This window comes from Oncorhynchus mykiss, chromosome 5 (genome assembly GCF_013265735.2).
Source record: "Oncorhynchus mykiss isolate Arlee chromosome 5, USDA_OmykA_1.1, whole genome shotgun sequence".
Taxonomy (NCBI): Eukaryota; Metazoa; Chordata; class Actinopteri; order Salmoniformes; family Salmonidae; genus Oncorhynchus; species Oncorhynchus mykiss.
Genome location: NC_048569.1, coordinates 42,578,233 through 42,603,428, shown reverse-complemented (window position 1 = coordinate 42,603,428; position 25,196 = coordinate 42,578,233). Strand labels below are relative to the sequence as shown.

The window sequence follows — 25,196 nt, the reverse complement described above, 5'->3', positions numbered from 1 at the left end:
AATGAACCGTAGAATTCCTTGTCAAATAGTTTCAGTTCGTACCAAGTTGCCTGTGAACTTGTATCTCTGTATATGTAACAGACACAAAGTAATCATTGGCTGAGGCACATCATCGCATCAAATATACCCGAAGACATCCTTTTTTTTTGTCTCTTATACTGCCGAAACCCAATTGCTCTGAAGGGAGACAAACAGCTTTTATTCACAACTGAACGCGTAGAACTCACGTCTGCAAACTGGATGATGAAGTGTCTCCGTTGTCCGTCGGAGAAGACAGACAGGACATACTCGCCAGGCTTGCCATGGCTCTCCCGGACCAGGAAGTCGCCTTGCTGTTTGAGCAGCTCCTGGGCCTCGGTCCTGGGGATGGCCCCGTGGTACCACTCCTGGTCCCCCAGGGGCTTCTCACTGGTCGGGATCACGTCAAAAAACTGCTGGACACGTACGACGGAATGAAATATGATATTATGATGATATGATAATGACAGTTAGGGATCAATTGTGAATTACTCTTCAATTGTCAGTCAAGACAGCTGGAGGATCTGTGTCACGCCACTCAGAAAAGGACATGTTGTTGACGAGACGTGATAAAACAGATCATTCACAATTGGAATGCAATGTGTACGATACACAACATATTTTCCACACTCACTACACAAGGCAACACAAACAATGGTTTTAAAAACAATTTTTGAAATAACAGACTTCAGAACCTACAGATGATGAGCCAAGGACAGATTTCGGAGAGCGGATGATACCGGCGATGGAATGACGCAAGGTGTCAAACTTTGATATCTTGTCTTTGCCTTTGTCCTAAAAATGACAGAGAAATATGTTAGACTGATAAGCAGTCGAGCATTAACAATTGAACAAGCCCAATATAGAAAACCTGACTGTACTGTATGTTCGGGAGGGTTAGAGTGATCCCTATGTGCTCACACTGCCCTCCTCTGTTCACCCAGCTATCTGCAGAGAGAGCTGAAGCCCAAAAGGAGGCTCAACAGCACTAAATCATCTCACATACCAGTCAACACAAGGCTTTGTATGTCGCGCTCATACGTTGCCCCATTCAAAGTCAAACATCTCAATGTCAATGAAATATGTTTCCCATTTCACTAAAAGGACTAAGTCAATGGAAAACTAGTACGCAACATCATTCTGAACTGGTTTTCTATGACACCATCGTCTTTAAACAGAAACCTGATTGACACACAGACACACTGTCACATTTCATCTCCCCAGATGGGCAGGCACAGCATTGTCCTTAAGAAAAAAACAAAAAAACATTTCAGTAGTCTGAATGAATGTCCTTGGAGACAGCAGAAGACAAAAAAAAAAAAAAAAAACATACTGACCTACTACCATACAATGAAAATGTACAGGACCATGCACAGAATGAATAGAACGGTCATAGAAGCTCTAACCCTGACAATTTGACTGCTAAACTCATAAGTACACTCGCAATGGCTGCCGAGTATTGTGATGTAATCATTTTCATGGTCATTTGGAATGTTCTATCAACTGATACGATATTCACGTGATAAGGACGAATTCCCCTCGACCACAACTTGGGGAAACCAACAAAAAAATCCCCATTGAAACAGAGCAAACTCACTTAAACAGAAATAACAAAACATGCCATAAAGCTACGTTGTTCAATGTACATTTAACCAGGTCAAAAAATCCCAACCTACGATTCGCAGTGCTCTCCCGTAGGGAAATATGAGCCTGCGATAAGTCCTGTGGCTTAGGCTATTTGTGGGAGAATGGGAAAAGTGGGGATCCGTTGTCCAAGTAGGCTACACATACAGTGCCTTCAGAAAGTATTCATACCCTTTGACTTATTCCACATTTGTTGTTACAGCCTGATACATTTTTCTCTCTCACCCATCTTCACACAATACCCGATAATGACAAAGTGAAAACATGTTTTTCTAAATGTTTACAAATTGATTGAAAATGAAATACAGAAATGTCTCATTTACATAAGTATTCAATACATGTTAGCATCACCCTTGGCAGCAATTACGGCTATGCGTCTTCATGGGTAACCATTTAAGTCTTGCCATAGATTTTCAAGCAGATTTAAGTCAAAACTAACTTGGCCACTCACTGTCTTCTTGGTAAGCAATTCCAGTGTAGATTTGGTCTTGTGTTTTAGTTTATTGTCCTGCTGAAACGTGAATTCATCTCCTAGTGTCTGGTGGAAAGCAGTCTGAACCAGAGTTTCCTCTACGATTTTGCCTGTGCTCAGCTCCATTCCGTTTATTTTTTATTATGGAAAAACTCCCCAGTCCTAAACGATAACAAGCATACCCATAACATGATGCAGCCACCACTATGCTTGAAAATCTGGAGTGTGGTACTCAGTAATGTGTTGTACTGGATTTGCCCCAAACATAGCACTTTGTATCCAGGACACAAAAGTGAATTGCTCTGCCACATTTTTTGCATTATTACTTTAGTGCCTTGTTGCAAAAAGGATGAATATTTTTGAATATTTTTATTCTGTACAGGTGTCCTTTTCACTCTGTCAACTAGGTTAGTATTGAGCGGTTTCCTTCCTCTCCAGGAGCTGAGTTAGGAAGGACGCCTGTATCTAGTGACTGGGTGTATTGATACACCATCCAAAGTGCAATTAGTAATTTCGCTATGCTCAAAGGAATATTCCTTATCCTTTTTTTTAATGTTTATATACCCATCTATCAATAGGTGCCCTTCTTTGTGAGGAATTGGATTACCTCCCTGGTTTTTGTGCTTGAACTTCACTGCTTGACTGATACAGATAATTGTATGTGTGGGGTACAGAGATGAGGTACTCATTCAAAAATCCTGTTAAACACTATATTGCACACAGAGTGAGTCAATGCAGCTTATTATGAGACTTGTTAAGCACACACATGCAACAATTTGAACAATTTTACCAAGTTACAGTTCATATAAGGAAATCAATTCATTAGGCCCTAATCTATGGATTTCACATCTAGGCATAGGCCCACCCACTGGGGAGCCAGGCCCAGCCAATCAGAATGAGTTTTCCCCCACAAAAAGGCTTTATTACAGACAGAAATGTTCCTAAATTTCATCAGCTGTTCGGGTGGCTGGTCTCAGACGATCCCGCAGGTAATGAAGCCGGATGTGAAGGTCCTGGGCTGGCGTGGTTACACGTCATCTACGATTGTGAGGCCGGTTGGATGTACTGCCAAATTCTCTAAAACGACATTGGAGGCAGCTTATGGTAGAGAAATTAACATTAAATGATCTGGAAACAGCTCTTGTGGACATTCCTGCAGTCAGCATGCCAATCGCACGCTCCTTCAATACTTGAGACATCTGTGGCATTGTGTTGTGTGACAAAACTGCACATTTTAGAGTGGCCTTTTATTGTCCCCAGCACAATGCGCACCTATGTAATGTTTATGCTGTTTAATGCGCTTCTTGATATGCCACACCTGCCAGGTGGATGGATTATCTTGGCAAAGGATAAATGCTCAAACAGGGATGTAAACAAATTTGTGCACAAAATTTGAGCGAAAGTATACATTTCGAAAAACATAATTCCACTTCGACATTATGGGGTATTGTGTGTAGGCCAGTGATATTTTTTTTAATCTGTTTTTCAATTTTAAATTCAGGCTGTAACATAATGTGGAAAAAGTCAAGGGGTGTGAATACTTTCTGAAGGCACTGTAGCTAGCTATGTGTGTGGAAAACGTTTAATCAGAGGTTTAGACATTTAACTTGTTTGGTAGTCTAACTGTAGCTGGCAAATGTCCCATCGCTGGAGAATAAACTGGACGAGCTCCGTTTGAGACTATCCTATCAACGGGACATTAAGAACTGTAATATACTATGCTTCTCGGGAGTCGTGGCTAAACAAAGACCTGGATAATATACATCTAGCTTGCTTTTCTATGCATCGGCAGGACAGAACGGCAGAGTCCGGTAAGATCAGGGTTGGTGGTTTTGTCTCTCTTTATTATGTGTACATTGTCCCTTATAAATAAATAAAAATGAACAACCGCTGGTGCGCGATGAGTTAGAATACCCAATTATTAAATGTAGACCATACAATTTAGAAAGAGTTTTCACCTGTATTTTTCGTAGCTGTCTAGTTATCATTACAAACCGATGCTGGCACGAAGACCACACTCAATGAGCTGTATAGGGCTATAAGCAAACAAGAAAATGCTCGTCCAGATGTGGCGCTCCCAGTGGCCGTGATTATAATACAGGGACACTGAAATCTGTTTTACAGGAAATGGAGGGCTGAACATGACCCCATTCAAATCGACGGGGTTGTAGTAGAGCGGGTTGAGAGCTTCAAGTTTCTTGGTGTCCACATCACTAAGGACCTATCATGGTCCAAACACACCAACACAGGCGTTAAGATTTGGCATGGGCCCTCAGATCTTCAAGAAGTTCTACAGCTGCGCCACTGAGAACATCTTGACTGGCTGCATCACCGCTTGGTATGCAAACTGCTCGGCATCCGACCACAAGGCGCTCCAGAGGGTAGTGCATACGGCCCAGTACATCACTGGGGCCGAACTCCCTGCCATCCAGGACCTCTATAACAGGCGGTATCAGAGGAAGGCCCTAAAAACTGTTGAAGACTCCAGCCACCCAAGTCATAGGCTGTTCTCTCTGCAAGTGCTACCGGAGCACCGAATCTGTGACCGAAATGCAGCTGAACAGCTTCCACCCCCAAGCCATAAGACTACTGAACAGTTAATCAAATTTACATTGACCCCCTCTATTATTTATGTATCTTAATTGTTTTTCACTGACTCCCTTGCACACTCACTAAACTCTACGCACACACACACACACACACACACTACATACACACATGCATATTGACGCCATACACACACCGACACACTTACACATATGCTGCCGATACTCTGTTTATTATATATCCTGATTGCCTAGTCACTTCAACCCCTACCCACATGTACATACTGCGTTAACTCAATTACCTCGTACCCCTGCACATTGACTCGGTACTGGTACTCCTTGTATACAGCCTTGTTATTGTGTTACTATTTCCTTTTTAATTTCGTTAATATTTGTTTTACTTTTTAACTCTGCACTGTTGAGAATGGGCTCGTGAGTAAGCATTTGTCTGTAAAGTCGACACCTTTTTATTTGATCTAATCAATAGATGCCTTCAGAACGATATACAGCATCTCTCTGGGGAATGCATTTAAATAACACGGCAAAGACGACCGTTTGGCTCGACACAAAACGGTCTAAGACAGGACAGAAGTTCATACCGTGGGTCAGTCCGAGTGGAAAGTGCTGCATTCCTTCTTATTACAAAGCTGTGTCTGAGTGACAAGTAATAGCCTGAAATGCACACTGATAGGCTCTGTTTCACCATGGTTCACCATCGATATATCAGCTTGGATTCCAGGCTAGACAAGTAAGTTCTTCCCAATTAAAAACCAACAACTAATCAACAACACTGACGCACCATGGAGTTGACTGAGCGCGCGTCGTCCTCGTAGTTGACCATGGGGGGCAGCTCCTTGCCCTCATTCTCCTGCATCTTGTGGTCGAGCAGGTCCTTCTGGGCGCCCAGCTTGGCCACGGTGCAGCGCAGCAACTGGACAGTCTGCCTCAGATCCTCCAGAGACTGCTTCTGACTGAGCAGCAGAACCGCACTGATGGGGAGAGGGAGAATGAGTTAGGGAGTGAATGAGTGTGTTGTGAGAGAAACAAAGAGAGAGGGGCAGTGAGATGGAGAGAGAAAATGGGAGTATGTGTATGTGAGAGTGAAAAGATAGGGATAGATATGAGGGGGGGGGGGGGGGGGGGGGGGGTCACACTCTGGCGCTTCTCTGAATTCAAACAGAATTACGGCTTAATCTGCCTCTCGGAACGAGGAAAATTATTTTGGGGTTTGCTTTCTCCCAGAGCGATATATAGCCTACAGTGCAACAGCTCCAACTGCTTAGCTTTATCTGTGCTCTGATTAATGGGTGTGAAGACCAATGTTCCCGGCACTGAGCAAATTTTACTGTGAACACTGAGGCAATACCTGCTTTAAGTTACAGTTTTAACAGCGGCCGTGTAGCCTAGTGTGACTATTTGACTACAAGAGTGGCCTACCATCAAAAACAATGGAGAAAATGCATCCCAAAACATTTTAACATGGAACTAGCTGTTCTATCATTCAGCCTACAGTAACAGCCTTTTGAAGAAAAAAAAACATGCAGGCCTTAACATTAAACTAAAATAACACATCCTAGATCTGAATGAATTAAATATTCTTATTAAATACTTTTTTCTTTACATAGTTGAATGTGTTGACAACAAAATCATACAAAAATGATCAATGGAAATCAAATTTATCAACCCATGGAGGTCTGGATTTGGAGTGACACTCAAAATTAAAGTGGAAAACCACACTACAGGCTGATACAACTTTGATGTAATGTCCTTAAAACAAGTCAAAATGAGGCTCAGTAGTGTGTGTGGCCTCCACGTGCCTGTATGATCTCCCTACAAGCCTGGGCATGCTCCTGATGGGGTGGCGGATGGTCTCCTGAAGGATCTCCTCCCAGACCTGGACTAAAGCATCCGCCAACTCCTGGACAGTCTGTGGTGCAACGTGGCATGGTGGATGGAGCGAGACATGATGCCCCAAATGTGCTCAATTGGATTCAGGTCTGGGGAACGGGCGGGCCAGTCCATAGCATCAATGCCTTCCTCTTGCAGGAACTGCTGACACACTCCAGCCACATGAGGTCTAGCATTGTCTTGCATTAGGAGGAACCCAGGGCCAACCGCACCAGCATATGGTCTCAGAAGGGGTCTGAGGATCTCATCTCGGTACCTAATGGCAGTCAGGCTACCTCTGGCGAGCACATGGAGGGCTGTGCGGCCCCCCAAAGAAATGCCACCCCACACCATGACTGATGACATGACCATGACTCCACGGCTTCTCCAGACTCTGTCACGTCTGTCACGTGCTCAGTGTGAACCTGCTTTCATCTGTGAAGAGCACAGGGCGCCAGAGGTGAATTTGCCAATCTTGGTGTTCTCTGGCAAATGCCAAACGTCCCGCACGATGTTGGGCTGTAAGCACAACCCCAACCTGTGGACGTCGGGCCCTCGTACCACCCTCATGGAGTCTGTTTCTGACCGTTTGAGCAGACACATGCACATTTGTGGCCTGCTGGAGGTCATTTTGCAGGGCTCTGGCAGTGCTCCTCCTGCTCCTCTTTGCACAAAGGCGGAGGTAGCGGTCCTGCTTCTGGGTTGTTGCCCTCCTACGGCCTCCTCCACGGCTCCTGATGTACTGGCCTGTCTCATGGTAGCGCCTCCATGCTCTGGACACTACCCTGACAGACACAGCAAACCTTCTTGCCACAGCTCGCATTGATGTGCCATCCTGGATGAGCTGCACTACCTGAGCCACTTATGTGGGTTGTAGACTCCGTCTCATGCTACCACTAGAGTGAAAGCACTGCCAGCATTCAAAAGTGACCAAAACATCAGCCAGGAAGCATAGGAACTGAGAAGTGGTCTGTTGTTACCACATGCAGAACCACTCCTTTATTGGGGGTGTCTTGCTAATTGCCTATAATTTACACCTGTTGTCTATAGGTACACTTCAACTCTGACAGACAAAATGAGAGAAAAAAATCCAGAAATTTTTTAATGAATTTCTTTGCAAATTATGGTGGAAAATAAGTATTTGGTCACCTACAAACAAGCAAGATTTCTGGCTTTCACAGACCTGTAACTTCTTCTTTAAGAGGCTCCTCTGTCCTCCACTCGTTACCTGTATTAATGGCACCTGTTTGAACTTGTTATCAGTATAAAAGACACCTGTCCACAACCTCAAACAGTCACACTCCAAACTCCACTATGGCCAAGACCAAAGAGCTGTCAAAGGACACCAGAAACAAAATTGCAGACCTGCACCAGGCTGGGAAGACTGAATCTGCAATAGGTAAGCAGCTTGGTTTGAAGAAATCGACTGTGGGAGCAATTATTAGGAAATGAAAAACATACAAGACCACTGATAATCTCCCTCGATCTGGGGCTCCACCCCAAGATCTCACCCCGTGGGGTCAAAATGATCACAAGAACGGTGAGCAAAAATCCCAGAACCACACGGGGGGACCTAGTGAATGACCTGCAGAGAGCTGGGACCAAAGTAACAAAGCCTACCATCAGTAACTCACTACGCCGCCAGGGACTCATATCCTGCAGTGCCAGGTGTGTCCCCCTGCTTAAGCCAGTACATGTCCAGGCCCGTCTGAAGTTTGCTAGAGAGCATTTGGATGATCCAGAAGAAGATTGGGAGAATGTCATATGGTCAGATGAAACCAAAATATAACTTTTTGGTAAAAACTCAACTCGTCGTGTTTGGAGGACAAAGAATGCTGAGTTGCATCCAAAGAACACCATACCTACTGTGAAGCATGGGGGTGGAAACATCATGCTTTGGGGCTGTTTTTCTGCAAAGGGACCAGGACGACTGATCCGTGTAAAGGAAAGAATGAATGGGGCCATGTATCGTGAGATTTTGAGTGAAAACCTCCTTCCATCAGCAAGGGCATGGAAGATGAAACGTGGCTGGGTCTTTCAGCATGACAATGATCCCAAACACACCGCCCGGGCAACGAAGGAGTGGCTTCGTAAGAAGCATTTCAAGGTCCTGGAGTGGCCTAGCCAGTCTCCAGATCTCAACCCCATAGAACATCTTTGGAGGGAGTTGAAAGTCCGTGTTGCCCAGCGACAGCCCCAAAACATCACTGCTCTAGAGGAGATCTGCATGGAGGAATGGGCCAAAATACCAGCAACACTGTGTGAAAACCTTGTGAAGACTTACAGAAAATGTTTGACCTCTGTCATTGCCAACAAAGGGTATATAACAAAGTATTGAGAAACTTTTGTTATTGACCAAATACTTATTTTCCACCATAATTTTAAAATAAATTCATTAAAAATCCTACAATGTGATTTTCTGGATTTTTTTTCTCATTTTGTTTGTCATAGTTGAAGTGTACCTATGATGAAAATTACAGGCCTCTCTTATCTTTTTAAGTGGGAGAACTTACATAATTGGTGGCTGACTAAATACTTTTTTGCCCCACTGTATATACAACAATTAATTGTGTATTATAGCCTGATTAATCAGACAAGGTAGCAACGTACTCAGATTTCCTTTCACATGTTCTGGTGGACTCCTCGATCTTGTTCTCCAGGTCCTGCATAAGATCCTCCTTGCTGCGTAGGCTCTGCTGAGTGAGGACCAGCTCATCTGATGTGGATTTTAGCCTGTGGAAGAAGATGGATGGATCTCAAAAGTCCTTCCTTGATTCCTCACAACATCCTCCCACCTTCTTTTCAAAACATCAGCGCGAGACAGGGTCAATGACCGCAATTACTCTCCTCCCTTCATAAATTGTTTTACTCACATCGCTTGTAAACTGTCTGCAGTCAAATTGTTCCATAGGATCTCGTTTGCTTGAAGATTCTCTGTTTCCTCCAACAGTGAAATGTCAAATTCTACATTCGGTTCTTTGGTTTCTGGAGACCTGGAAGATGACATCTCATGTTAACCAAAATCATTTAAAATGGGGACAAAAATACTGTTACTTCAAGGAAAACACCCCAAAACTATTTTGGGGCATTTGTTTTATTAGTCCATTGATGATATAGTCCCAAAATGTTTTGCATGTCAGCAATCAAGTTTTCAAAATATTTAACTTAAAAAATACAGCAAGCTGTCCCATATGATGCAAAAAGAAGCATCATATGATGGATGCTAAGTGCATCATACAGGCCAGATTTGGGTATTTTGAAAGTTATGCATCTTGAAAACATGATTGCCGACATGCAAAACATTGAGACTATATCAACAATGGAATAATGAAACAAGTACCAAAATATCATTTTGGGGTGGAATTTTCCTTTAAAGATGGGCTGAACTGACTGATTTAGCCTCTAGGTCAATCCTCCTCATTAGGAAATGTAACTGAGAAAGAGATTTGGGTCTTGGAGGCATGCTTTGATGTGGTTGTCTCGTGTGTGTGTGTGTGTGTGTGTGTTCGCACGTGGGAAGCGTTTGTACACACTGCCAAAACAGTACACAATTAGTCACTCACCCTTCTAGATAACTTGAAACAGTCTAATCAGGTCGAGTCTGGAAGTAGCTTCCTTCGCCAATTAGCTTCAGCCGGCTGGTGTGTGACCGTGGCAAAGTTGGTTTGACTTTGGATAGCCTATCTGTGGGGCTAGTTAGGGACCGCCAATTAATTACACAATGTAATTACACAATGTAAATGGGACAATATTTTCATGTTGAACACCTTTTAGTTGTATCATTAAATGCTTTCAATATTTGTATATGAATTTCTACAATATATAGTGGTTTTGAGGTTTATAATTAATTGAAACTTGGAGCTATTGAAATGTTAAAATATTGTCCCAATATTGAGTGTACAAAACATTAGGAATACCTTCGTAATTTTGAGCCCCCCCCCCCCTTGCTCTCAGAACAACCTCAAGTTGACTGGATGTCCTTTGGGTGTACACAAAGGAAACTTTTGAGTGTGAAAAACCCAGCAGCGTTGCAGTTCTTGACACAAACCGGTGCGCCTGGCACCTATCATACCCCGTTCAAAGGCACTTACATCTTTTGTCTTGCCCATTCACCCTCTGAATGGCACACATACACACTCCATGTCTCAATTGTCTCAAGGCTTAAAAATCCTTCTTTAACCCGTCTCATCCCCTTCATCTACACTGAATAAAGTGGTTTTAACAAGTGACATCAATAAGGGATCATAGCTTTCACCTGGTCAGTCTATGTCATGGAAAGAGCAGGTGTTCATAATGTTTGGTACACTCATTGTACATTGTGTAATTTACTGTTAGTCCTTCACTAGCACCATAGGGATATCCAAAGTCAAACCAAATTGACCATGTGCATTACGATTGGGTCTTGATGATTACTTGGGTGCTGCCAAATGTGGGCAGGATTGAAATAACCCCAACCCAAAGAAAACGGTGGCGTTCCCTTAATTCTGTGACATTTTTTTTCCCCTAATCATCTCACAAATCTCCGATTTTGGACGAGACTGACTTTATGACCAAATTTGATCCTATTTACCCTTTGTAGTAAATTTTGACACTAGAATAAATGTTTATGACTCATCAATGCCACATGGCTGTTTTCAACCAGAGAAGTTGTTTTTTCAGTTCAGTCTCTAAGGCAAAATCACTAAAACCTACCTGTAGACCTCAATGAAGTGTTCATATTCTGACACAGGGTCAATTTGGTCGATGGACGTGTGTATTTCTTTGTGGACCTTCACTATTTCATCAGTTAAGAGACTGGTAATTTCACTGTATTCCTCCAAAATCCCCTTCCTGAAAATGACAAAACAGTTGGAAAATCATAAAACACAGTTAGAATACGCTCAATTTATCTATTAGTATAAATCTCTATGAAATATATTATCCAATAACTAAAAATATTGAATACATATTTCTTTGAAGTTGGTGGACCAAACTGAAAGCCAAAGACTCAAGTGCAACTCTCCACCGTGGTGCGGGAAATGGAATGCAGGGGAGGGGGATAGTTGTTTCGAATACAGCCTAAGTGTCGTTGCAATTTGCCAAACTTCCACAAGGGGGAACGTTAGAAATAGTTGCTTAAAGTAAAACAGCACCCCAAAACCACCTTTTGTTATTCGGTAAATTAGCCCATTGCTGATATAGTTACAAATTCTTTGCATGTCAGCAATCAAGTTTAAGATACATAGGTTTTCAAATACATAAATACAGCTGGTATGATGCATTCAGCATCATATGATGCCGGCTGTAAACAAATACCAAAAGATAGCTTTTGGGTGCAATTTTATTCAGTGTTGTAGTACTCGAGTCCGGTCTCGAGTACTACAAAAATCTAAAAGTACTACAAGTACTCAAGTACTACAAAAATTCCCATTTTATGCTAGCTAGCTGCTAGTAGGATGAGTTATCATGTTATGCCATTGGAGTGGGTGAGTGACTGACGTTTGTTTATATTGTTTCTCGGAGTCTATACACAGCTAGAGATGCAGGTGTGATTTGGTAAGCTGGCAAGAACTTGAACCCCTGTCATCCAGTTAGCACATATCTTGCGTTTGCAAATTCCCTCTGGCGATCTACTCCGATATCAGAGCACTCTCATCTGAGTGTGCCAGAGCACAGAACTGATACATTTATGAACACACAACACCCGCTGAATATGACAGGTGTCAGTAAACGTAGGCAGTGGTGGAAAAAGTACTTGAGCAAAAGTTAAGATGCCTCAATAGAAAATGACTCAAGTAAAAGTAACCCAGTAAAATTCTGCTTGAGTAAAAGTATAAAAGTATTTGGTTTAAAATATACTTAAGTATCAAAAGTATAAATAATTTCAAATTCCTTATATTAAGCAAACCAGATGGCACCATTTTCTAGTTTTTTAATCCAACATTCAGATATAATTTACTAACAAAGCATTTGTGTTTAGTGTGTCCGCCAGATCAGAGGCAGTAGGGATGACCAGGGATGTTCAGTTGATAAGTGCATGAATTTGACTATTTTCCTGTCCTGCTAAGCATTCAAAATGTAACGAGTACTTTTGGGTGTCAAGGAAAATGTATGGAGTAAAAAGTACTATATTTTCTTAAGGAATGTAGTCAAGTAAAAGTAAAAGTAGTCAAAAATATAAATAGTAGACCTCCCGAGTGGCGCAGTGGTCTAAGGAACCACATCGCAGTGCTAGCTGTGCCACTAGAGATTCTGGGTTCGAGTTCAGGCTCTGTCGTTCTTTCATTAGATTAGATTTTAGCTCATCTTGCTCTGGCTAGCATTACTTGTTGATGTGCATAACTGAGGGAGAGAGAGCCTACCTTGTCATGGTTGTTTGATCAATAGGACTGTAAAGTTCTCAAATGTAAGAGGACTCCCGTGGTGTTTACATAATTGCAGAAATCCATTCAGGTGTATTTTGTGGCTTTTGGCAAATGCGTTCTAATGATCTAAAAGTCACGCTGTTGCAACTGCCTGTAAACACACAGTCCAGTTCAAAGTGAATAATGGCAGGCCCTTGTGGCAAATGGCTTGTTTGTATAAAGGCCTACTGTAGCTCTGATTGGCTATGGCACATCGGTCTGTGTAGACTCCGGTCCTAGACAAAACAGATGTTTTTATTCGGGTTTTATTAATTGCAGTGTCTATTAATTGTCCAAACGCACAGCCTCTTTCCCGGTGTATATTACTATAGAATTTTCACAAATGCCTTAGTATACCTAATTACCAAACATTCTAAGTGGTCGCTTGCCAGATTTTGTATTTTTTATTTTTTTTGTACCATTTTTTTTTTTTTTTAAGTGTCATTCCTCCTGTGGGTGTATATGAACAGATTTTAATAAGATTTCATGGTCGGTAAAATGCTCTCAGTTCCACTTTAAATGCAACAATGTTTCACGCACATAAGTTATTTTCAAAGATATGGCTAACAGCAAGCGTGCTGCAATAAAAAATAAAAAACACAGTTCCAATCACCAGATGATGATCATTTAAAACTTAACTTCTTGTTTAAAGTTATTCTTGATAAGGGAGAAGCTAACAAATTAGCAACAACATCCTCTTTGATAACACCTGCTGCAGCCGCTACAAACTAGACGACAACAAACGCTAGCTAAGCTAGACCGTGGGGAAACTACTGCTTGCTATTGCGCGATGACCTGTTGCCTTCAAGGCAGAAGTTTCCATACATTTTTGCAAAAACGGTCTCACCCATTAAATCAAAATGTGATTGGTCACTCCAAAACGCTGCCCTAATACAGTTGAATGGCAGATGCCTTTATCTAGCGTCTGATGGCCTAACCAAGGGCTGACTAAACTAGCTAGATTTATCTCTTCAGAAACAAGCAAAAAAAATCCTGATTGGATCTTTTTTCCCCCTTCAGTGTTAACCCTTTCCAACAAAAACTGAAGAGATGAAATCAGATCATCATTGAAAATAATAATTATCATTACAATCATTATTTTATAAATCCTTCGCCCTTCTCTGAAGGCGTAGTCGGCCCTCATTGTTCCCCACTGTGTTTGGGTTAGTAATAATTTGTAGTGTGGCTCTATTTTCACTATTCTGAATGTCTAAAGAATCCATATGTTGTCCTGAAATATGAACACAGAAATACTGGACATTTTGGACTCTTATTATGGTGGTGATTTGACAAAATTAAAATCATGGTCTTGAACTGGACTCGCATTTTTCATTTAACCCTGTCTCGGTCTTGACTCGGTCTCCCCCCCCCCAGTCTTGGTCTTGACTCGGACTTGATTTTCTCCTGTCTTGGTCTTGAATCGGTCTCACTTTAGGTGGTCTCGAAAACTGGTTTTACATTAAAGCAACTATTTCTAACTTACTCCTTGTGGATTGCTGACATGCAAAACATTTTGGGACTATGTCAATAATGGACTAATATAATTTTCCTTTAACCTGTTTAGTGTAGGGGTCAGTATTTTGATGTATGGATGAAAAACGTACCCAAATGATACTGCCTATTTCTCAGGCCCAGAATCTAGAATATGCATATAGTTGTCAGATTAGGATAGAAAACACTCTAAAGTTCCCAAAACTGTGACAATATTGTCTGTGAGTATATCAGAACTGATATTGCAGGCGAAAACCTGAGGAAAATCCAACCAGGAAGTGCTGTTTTTTCTGAAACCTCTGTTCCATTGCCTGCCTTCACTCCATTTAAAGGGATATCAACCAGATTCATTTTCATATGGCTTCCCCATGGTGTGAACAGTCTTTAGACATAGTTTCAGGCTTTTACTTTGAAAAATCAGCGAGAAAGATCACATCACGTCATTGTATGGCTGGGTGCCAGCAGCGTTTTGCATACGCAACAGCTTGGAGCAGACATTTTATCTCTCTCTCCTATTGAAGATGCTACTGTCCCGGATGAAATATTTTGATTATATATTGTAAAAACAACCTGAGGATTGATTATAAAAACGTTTGACATGTTTCTACGAACTTTACGGATACTATTTGGAATTTTCGTCTGCCTGGTCGTGACCGCTCGAGCCTGTGGATTTCTGAACATAACTCGCCAAACAAATGGAGGTATTTTGGATATAAAAATAATCTTTATGGAACAAAAGGAACATTTATTGTGTAACTGGGAGTCTTGTGAGTGCAAACATTCAAAGATCATTCATTTTTATTGCTTTTCTGACTTTCGTGACCAATCTACTTGGCTGCTAGCTGTTTGTAATGTTTTGTCTGCTGAGAGAGATGTCCTTACATAAACTATTCATTGACCTGGCCAAGGCTTTCGACTCTGTCAATCACCACATCCTCATCGGCAGACTCGATAGCCTTGGTTTCTCAAATGATTGCCTCGCCTGGTTCACCAACTATTTCTCTGATAGAGTTCAGTGTGTCAAATCGGAGGGCCTGTTGTCCGGGCCTCTGGCAGTCTCTATTGGGGGTGCCACAGGGTTCAATTCTTGGACCGACTCTCTTCTCTGTATACATCAATGATGTCGCTCTTGCTGCTGGTGAGTCTCTGATCCATCTCTATGCAGACGACACCATTCTGTATACTTCTGGCCCTTCTTTGGACACTGTGTTAACAACCCTCCAGACGAGCTTCAATGCCATACAACACTCCTTCCGTGGCCTCCAATTGCTCTTAATTACAAGTAAAACTAAATGCATGCTCTTCAACCGATCGCTGCCTGCACCTGCCTGCCCGTCCAACATCACTACTCTGGACGGGTCTGTCTTCGAATATGTGGACAACTACAAATACCTAGGTGTCTGGTTAGACTGTAAACTCTCCTTCCAGACTCACAACAAACATCTCCAATCCAAAGTTAAATCTAGAATTGGCTTCCTATTTCGCAACAAAGCATCCTTCACTCATGCTGCCAAACATACCCTTGTAAAACTGACCATCCTACCGATCCTCGACTTCGGCGACGTCATTTACAAAATAGCCTCCAATATCCTACTCAATAAATTGGATGCAGTCTATCACAGTGCCATCCGTTTTGTCACCAAAGCCCCACATACTACCCACCACTGCGACCTGTACGCTCTCGTTGGCTGGCCCTCGCTTCATACTCGTCGCCAAACCCACTGGCTCCAGGTCATCTACAAGACCCTGCTAGGTAAAGCCCCAACCTTATCTCACCTCGCTGGTCACCTTAGCAGCACCCACCTGTAGCACGCGCTCCAGCAGGTATATCTCTCTGGTCACCCCCAAAACCAATTCTTACTTTGGCCGCCTCGCCTTCCAGTTCTCTGTTGCCAATGACTGGAACGAACTGCAAAAATCTCTGAAACTAGAAACACTTATCCCCCTCACTAGCTTTAAGCACCAGCTGTCAGAGAAGCTCACAGATTACTGCACCTGTACATAGCCCATCTATAATTTAACCCAAAACAACTACCTCTCCCCCTACTGTATTTATTTTGCTCCTTTGCACCCCCATTATTTCTATCTCTACTTTGCACATTTTTCCATTGCAAATCTACCATTCCAGTGTTTATTTTTTATATATATATATATATATTTTTTTTTACTTGCTATATTGTATTTACTTCGCCACCATGGCCTTTTTTGCCTTTACCTCCTTATCTCACCTCATTTGCTCACATTGTATATAGACTCATTTTTCTACTGTATTATTGACAGTATGTTTGTTTTACTCCATGTGTAACTCTGTGTTGTTGTACGTGTCGAACTGCTTTGCTTTATCTTGGCCAGGTCGCAATTGTAAATGAGAACTTGTTCTCAACTTGCCTACCTGGTTAAATAAAGGTGAAATAAATAAATAAATGCTTGGTATGCTTTCGCCGAAAAGCTTTTTTGAAATCTGACACGCCAGGTGGATTAACAACAAGCTAAACTGTGTTTTGCTATATTGCACTTGTGATTTCATGAAAATTAAATAATTTTAGTAATTTAATTTGAATTTGGCGCTCTGCAGTTCAGCGGATGTTGACAAAAATGATCCTGCTAACGGGATGGGTGCATCAAGAAGTTAAACAGGACATCTGAAAATGCCTCTGCCTCCTAGTAATCCCTTGACAGCTATGAAATTATGTGATTAAGCCTCATCTGGGATTGTCCCACATGAAAACAATAACTCCTAACTCGCTATACTAAAATTATTCTGGATTTACGTAATTCCGAAGAATGTTTAAATTGCCTGACATGTTAGGGTGTTACAGATATGGTAATCTGCAGTGTGCTGCTGGACGTCTAGGTTGGACATTGCAGAAAAGGAGCACTTTGCACACAGTGACATATGCACCCAAGTGTGTTAACCAACAACATTTCAGCCCGTAGACCTTCATCAGTTGTTAACCTAAGAGTCGGGACCAGTGGTGTAGTGGAGGGTAAACACCTTTGTGGGAAAAATGCAAAGTATAAGGACTTTTAATTTACTCACTGCGAACAGCGTTGTTTACCTACCTTATTTTTCAATACTACATCACTGGTAACAAGACGTAACAAAGTAGCATGACTTAAAGTAACACATCATATAGAATTGAAACAAAGTAACCTAACATAAAGTAACCTAACATAAACACACTTGGAGCATACATCGCAGTACATTGACCTCCAGCATCTTTTCAAAGCCATTCGATATCATGAGTATGTTGTAATCCCTTCCCGAATATCCGCTTGACACACTCACAGTGCACTGATCATCTCCTCCTGCATCTTCTGCAGGGAGTCGAGGAGGAGGGGCAGCGTGGTGTCGTGGTAGTGCTCCTGGTGGAGCTGGGCGCTCCGCACCGCCAGCACGTACTGGTTGTGGAGGTTGTGCAACTTCATAGTGGTCTTATCGTAGCGCTCCCTCGCCTTCTCTGGCTCCTTGCCTGAAATCAAAACAAGAAGACATTTTTAATTTGTTTTATTTAACCTTTATTTAACCAGGCAAGTCAGTTAAGAACAAATCCTTATTTACAATGACGGCCTAGTGGGTTAACTGCCTTGTTTGGGGGCAGAAGGACAGATTTTTACCTTGTCAGCTCAGGGATTCGATCCAGCAACCTCTCGGTTACTGGCCCAACGCTCTAACCACTAGTCTGCCGCCCCAAAGAAATGCTGTGCTGCTGGTTTGTACGGAGGTTTAATTTGGGTGTGCCTCATCATTCGAGGGACATCATTGGGTGTGCCTCATCATTCGCCTCCCATGTCAGTCATACGATCTGCCTCCAAAGGTTTGGTGCAGTAGGTATTGATGCACTTCAGATGGTTTCTACTAAGACTTCATGCATTTCTAAGGAAAACTCCACTACGAAAACATATTCAACTTGAGTTTTCTGTCAATGTTCAGTAGAAATGTTTACCTTTCACCATTGCTTCTCTGTATTTTTCTTTGGCACTGTGGGCGTCCTTTGTCAATTGTCTATAGGTGCCCTTTAACTTTTCTAGGTCACTTGTCGTCACCTAGAAGAGATAATGTCAGAAACATCACATTGTCAACAAAAGCATCTTTGACATAAAGTTCACCTCATTTATACTCGGACTACACGTGAAACACCCTGTCAACAAACGCCCCATAACCGTAAATAAGGTAATGCACAGGGAGGATAGTGTATGAAGAAACGGTAAATGTGTGTAAGGTGAGTGCATACAATACCTTGTTCATCTCGAACTCGATCTGTGTGTGGATGCTCTGGTAGCTCTTCTTGACCTGCTGCTTGTCTTTGATCATCATGGTGAGTCTGTGCAGAGGGCCCGAGTTCAGCTCCTCCGCGTGACACTTCATGATCTTACTCAGCTGTTCCGTCTGCTGGACCATGTGGGCCCAAGACTGGAGAGATGGAGGTGGAAGAAGATAGATGAGAGGGAGAGGAAGAGGGATATAGGAGATCGCAATGTCACGCCTGATTTCAGTATATAGGAAAATCAACTGGAACTTTAAGGCATGATGTATTGTGCAAATGTTTTCTTCTTCGAAGCAAAAGCATTTAACGCCTCCTGTAGAAAACTTTCTACACAACGCTGTGACTGATATCCCACTATAACCAACCCAGTTCCACACTCCCCTTCCAACATCCTGCTCAACAGCAGAAAAACAACCCACATTCATCAGTGTGGGATCCCCACTGGTAAAAACATCAGATAAAAAGGGAGATATGGTCTTAAATGAATCTACATGTTCACTAGTGTGTGTTGTGTCTGTAATAATATAGCATATCATTTTGGCTTCGGCGGTCAACAAACCACCATCTTATCATCTCCTATCTTGCCTTAGGTTGCTGTAGTCGGTGTTCACTGTTGGGTCTGTATTGTACCGGTCTTTACTGTGTATTGATATGTTTGAATAGGTTGATACCTTGGAGACGTTGCTGATGTAGTCCATCTGGGAGGAGTTGTCGTGCTTTTCCACCTGCTGGCTGATATTGAGGAGAAGTGATGCGTACTCCTTGTCGCTCTTCACCCGTAGCGTCATGAAGCGCTTTACCGTCTCCAGCAGCTTCAGCTCCCAGTCCTGCAGCTTCAACAGCCCGTCGTGGGAGTTCCGCAGGTCCCGTCCGAACCCCATCGTCCCTCTTCCCTTCAGTCTTCCTCAAGGCACGCTGTTTAGTCTCACACTTCGCTGGGCCGAGAGGACGGGGAAATCACCCTCAGGTCTGCATCTTTCCTGGAAGGAGGATTGAGAGGGACAGAAAACGAAGCATTGATATTTGCACATACAGAAGCTATAGTACATGGGTGAAACCTATTTTTCTACAAAGTACAGCAAACAGTTTGTGGATGGTTTTCTATGACATAGCCTAAATAAAAAGGCACTCCTTTCATTAGCCAAACCCTTTATAGACTGCAACAGCCTGTTAATGGAAGAGGCAGAGTTCTCTGAAATAATGAATAAGGAGGGGAGGACGACCAGCTTAGCTCAGGAAGTGGGTGTGAGAACAGTGAACAGCACAAAACTGAAGCGTAACAAGAGACGCAACACATAGACTAGCCCTAGCCGCATCACACCACAGCTCATCAGCTCTCAGGTAGGTAGCCTGTTAAACCACATGGAGACATTAAAACAAAGTTGATAGAGAGGCCAGAAACCATTGTTTGATATACTGTATCTACAACAACAGGATGTAGGCTAGTGAGTTCTCTAACATGAGACATAAGGGTCAACCTTTATAGATAGGGCAGCTTATACACATACAGACATGTGTATTCACTCTACCTCTGCTACTACTAGATATTTAATCTGTCTTTAAACCTCAGGGGGGGAAAGGGCATTATCTCCGAGCCTTCTGTTCTGTTCCATTGTCTCACAAGGGAGTACTAAAAAAAATAAGGTACCAAGAACATATCTTGAACTATCAGTTTTGGAAGATAAAAAGTTTGGCAAATACAATTTGTCAAAGATATACCAAGCATCCCAGAGGGTAGAAAAATGTGGTTTACTTTTTGGGAATGTGCTTGTGTGTGTCCCAGTAAGATCACACGTGCCACCCACTGTAGACTAATTGGAAAGGAACGTCTTCAAATAGTGTGCCTTAGTCTAATATTTGAAAACGTGCAATCTCCCTTATGAGAATGGAGCGGCTGAAATTCAGAGATGTAGAAACTTAACAAGAACCGCCTCATTCGTCAAGCAGACTTGTCTAACCTGTGTCATCAATGGGTCATAGCATAAATACCAGGACAAGCACAACAAGAGGCTACTAAGCAAACACAAAATGTCCTCCACATTCAGGAAACCTTTTTTAGTCTTGAATTGTAACAATTTAATGATACAGAAGATCATGTGAATTGTATTTAGGCTGTCCATGCAAAATCAAGTGGACGGAGTGGAGTTTCAGGTTTTCGGTCACGGATCCCAGTGAAATATTCAGGCTTGTTGCACATTCTTGGCATGATGATGTGAGCACTGCCTGAAATGAATTCAAAAGGCGTAATTTTACCACCCACAAGTCACAGGCTAACAAGGATGAGGTACATGACTCCACTCTACAGCGCGAGTACTGAAACTATACAGTTTATGGCTAATGTCTCTGGTTTACTTAAAAACAAGCTTTAAAATACCATTACAGAAGCTGGATCAGAAGCAAATCTTTCACAGCAGAAGACAAAAGCATAACCGAACCTCAAAATGATAACATAGGCCTTTTATCATTGAGGAAACCCCATAAACTGACATACACTAGGCTACTAAAAGTTAACTAGCTAAACAGGGACTTTGCCATTCTAGAAAAGCTTCTGTATTAGCCTAGGCCTAACAACCATGCATTTTTGTGAAACTTGATCTACTGGCTACCACTTGCCCCTTACATTACTGTGAACAGTTAACATCCCCTTTACAAGGTGGCTTTGATCACTTACCTGTAGCCACAGGCAACACCACACGTTTGACCTCAACAAAGACCATTTTCTAGAACACCTACCTTTAGTCAGATAAGATCAAGGGAGCATCTTCAGGAACACAGACTACAGTGCATGTTCAAGTCATCAGTCGCCTACCAAATGTAAAAGCCACCAGCAAGCATCCAGAGAAAAAGTATGAAAGAAAACCACAAAGTGGTTATAATGCAATTGATGTAGGCCGTGGGACACCAACAAGAGAACGCAAGGGGGGCCGCAACTCCCTATTCTCAAACATCGTAGGCTATATGACAAAAAAAAAATGATTGTTTTGTATGTTTCAATGTGAGTTTTATCAAACTATAGGCCTAACTATGACCAGACTGATTTATCCCACTAAACTAAAGCCACAAAATGTCAGTGTCTGACTGATAGGGAGACAAAAGTGGTTAAGGCAAACACCAACTAGGGATGGGGTAGGATCGATACAGTAGAGTATACTGTGACTACAAGTATCGATAAAAATGATAAAATAGATAGGTAGTTATGTTAGCTAGCACTATACAGTTGTACCTGTGCCGAAACTCCAGTATCTCATCCTATAGTCATTTTTACATGTTTTAAAATGGTGTGCCAACATCTTTGAGTACTTTTTTCTTCCTAAACTCGTTTTCTAATGGCTCTCTCTTGTTCCTCTGCAGCAGACATAGTGAGCAATATGTTTGGAACATCAAATTGAATAAAATCGCAGAATCTAAATCGCAAAAGCCAAACATAAAGAATTGAGATAAATATAGAATCGCAAAACGTATCACATCATATTGTTGGATGTCCCTGGCAATTCCCAGCACTACCACAAACTTACAAAAACAATGGAGTTGACTGCGAGAACACGTTTCAGCATTTGACATCCTGATAAACAAAGACCATTGAATAGGTCTGTGTTAGTAGACATTTAACACCTTTCAAGGCTTTTTTTCTCTCCATGCTTCCTAATGCAAGAGAGACGCAAAGCTGCGGACTTGGAGCTTCAGGAACAGGAAGCTGTAAACTGTGGTACACCTTCACCTTTTTCCCCTGACACAAAATGGCTGTTGGTTCCTCCATCATCAGGCAGGCAACATCTCAATACTTAGCCTTTAGGGTCTATAAAGACAACATTGAAAATCAAGCTTGCATAACATACTGAGTCATCCACAATACAGAAATAGCCTCTGACTGGCCATCTAGTGAAAGTACAAGAGGGAGTTTGTTGTGTCACTTACGAGACAGATCACTTTGACCTGACAGTGTATCGTGACAACAACAAACCCTGGGTACAAAAAAGGAAATTCAACCAAAGCCAGCACATTTCATGAGCACATTTCATAAGCCCAGATGTGAAAAACTTGTCAAACAATAAGTTAATGATAAAGATGAACAGCTCTCAATTTCAAACGACTCTTTGTAGTAAAAGATATAGGCTCTTTCCGTCCGAGCTTCATCAAGAGCTAATAAAGTTTCTATTGAGAGTTTCAGGACAAAGCTAGTCCCCTGTATATAGCCTTGTTATTGTCATTTTATTGTGTTACTTTTCATTATTTGTTACTTTAGTTTATTTGTATACATATTTTCTTAACTCTTTCTTGAACTGCATTGTTGGTTAAGGGCTTGTAAGTAAGATTTTCACAGTAACACCGCTTGTATTAGGCACATATGACAACTAAAGTTTGATTTGACCTAAATGAGGGACAACGAGCAAGGTGCAATGCCCAGACTATTTTCATGATTTACTGTAGCTGTTCCAGGCTGCATTAAATGGGTGTCAAATGGGCCACAATGTTGTTGTTGTTTTTTTTGTCACATTTGGGTTATTTTCCTCCCTAATGTGTGCAACAAATGACAAGTCAAACAGTGTGGTTGTACACTTGCACACAGGAGTATGACAGTGAAATGTCTTCATGTGATGTTGTTACAATCCTCTCTCACCAGCAATAACACAATTAGAGTGGGTGGTGGTGGGCTGCTGAAGGAGATCATCAGTGGGAGTTAGCTAAGCTCAACAAGGATTTGCTGTGTGCTACAGAACAGGGTCTGTAGGGAGGGTACTGCTACTTGAATACCCCATCTGAGCAAGCAGTCTAGTAAAGGAATGTCCTCATTCTTCTCACTGGTGTGGCATGAAAAGGTCATGGAACTCAAGGCTGACAGACAAACAGTGTCCCTGACATGAAACAACTGATGATGATATATTGTTTTCTGGATTTGCATTTCTAACCTGTGTTTATTAATGTAGGTGTATGCAAACACTGTCGCTAGCTAATATATTTCATTTGGCCAACGAGTAGCCTATCTATGATGGGAGAGAATATTGGACACAGCTGGTTGAGTGTGACAAAAGGTTTTGTCAAGTCCTATTGGACCAGTTGGCTGTGATAAGGTTTGCTGTAACTGCATCCGTTCCCTCCGCCCATTTTGTAGCAATTCATAATACAGTACTTCACAGCAGCATTGAACTTTTACCCAATAATACTGGTTATACTGCAAACAAGTTGTCATATGTCAAAACCAGTTCTGCTAAAACAATAACAATCATGATTAACTATTTGAAAGCTGACATAATTTGAACCGTTTCACCTAAAATGGCTATTTGACGTTACATGTTTCCCATCCCGAGGAAAGTTTTTGTTAACAATTATGCAGCAAAGCAAAGGCATTCGCTAGCTAGCAAGCTAGAACAACACAACAGCCAAATCTCCTTACAGTGTGGCGGTGCCTCTTCTTACCAAGTACAGTCCAGTAGTTAATTAGCAAGAGTAGGCTAACTAGCTAAATCTAAACATAATCTGATTCACATTGGCTAACTAGCAAACTATTTTATCGGTAGCGTGCTAGGTAACGTTACCCACAGTGACTATTTCACGGGCGATAAACAGCTATGTATTATAAAAGGTCGCTATAATAATATCATGGCTAATTAAGTTATCCGTATTTTGATTAGCTTGCTAGCTAGCCCGCTAGGTAAACTTAGCTATTCCTGCTATTAATGTCGGGTGCCTGGCTGGACGTTTTTTTTTTCTGTAGGAAAAAAAACTCCTAAACCATTTCTCGAGTGTTCGTTCTCTAGCAAATATCACATCTACATGTCGATTCCGTTCAAATAGACAGTTGATACAGTCAATGGCAGATTGCACTCACTTTATACTGATAGTTTCTTTTCTCTTCTACTATTTCTCAGTGTTTCCTGATTCCTTGGAATTCTTCTTTTCTTTTGCTCCGCTGCCCGAGTTGGGATTCGGGAGGGGTTTCCGCTTCGAGCTCTGTACTGGTACCATAGGATTATGACGTGTGTGTAAAATATTGTGTTTTAGAAAGAAAGATAAAATTTTAAATTACACAGCTCTGATCCTGATATACAGTGCCTTCAGAAAGTATTCATACCCCTTGACTTATTCCACATTTTGCTGTGTTACAGCCTGAATTCAAAATGGATGAAATGTATGTTTTTCTCTCACCCATCTATACATAATACCCCATATTGACCAAGTGAAAACGTGTTTTTAGAAATGTTAGCAAATTTATTGAAAGTGAAATACAGAAATATCTCATTTACGTAAGTATTCACACCCCTGAGTGAATACACGTTAGAATCACTGTTGGCAGCAATTACAGCTGTGAGTGTTTCTGGGTAAGTCTCTAAGAGTTTTGCACACCTGAATTGTACAATATTTGGATGAACCAGGTTTTCCTCTGTGATTTTGCCTGTGCTATTCTGTTTGTTTTTATCCTAAAAACTCCCTTTTCCTTGCTGATGGCAAGCATACCCATAACATGATGTAGCCACCACCATGCTTGAAA

At 41.8% G+C, this 25,196-nt stretch overlaps 1 protein-coding gene across 3 annotated transcripts in view; it reads right to left on the bottom strand.

Annotated features, from left to right (window-relative positions):
- The window catches only part of fer (fer (fps/fes related) tyrosine kinase), a 35,468-nt gene extending 10,789 nt beyond the window's left edge, over positions 1–24,679 (bottom strand). Inside the window, exons 1-11 of one of the 3 annotated variants that reach the window (XM_021602980.2) lie at positions 24,537–24,679; positions 19,381–19,689; positions 18,682–18,855; positions 18,389–18,488; positions 17,731–17,914; positions 11,260–11,397; positions 9,441–9,560; positions 9,178–9,300; positions 5,480–5,669; positions 718–813; positions 228–434 (exon numbers count right to left, since the gene is read on the bottom strand). In XM_021602980.2, the coding sequence (XP_021458655.1) occupies positions 228–434; positions 718–813; positions 5,480–5,669; positions 9,178–9,300; positions 9,441–9,560; positions 11,260–11,397; positions 17,731–17,914; positions 18,389–18,488; positions 18,682–18,855; positions 19,381–19,590 (1,542 nt within the window). In that variant the 5' untranslated portion in view covers positions 19,591–19,689; positions 24,537–24,679. The remainder of the gene's footprint in view (positions 1–227; positions 435–717; positions 814–5,479; positions 5,670–9,177; positions 9,301–9,440; positions 9,561–11,259; positions 11,398–17,730; positions 17,915–18,388; positions 18,489–18,681; positions 18,856–19,380; positions 19,690–24,536) is intronic. The other 2 variants (XM_021602981.2, XM_036977594.1) reach the window with 2 other exon arrangements.
- Between the last annotated feature and the right edge of the window lie 517 nt (positions 24,680–25,196).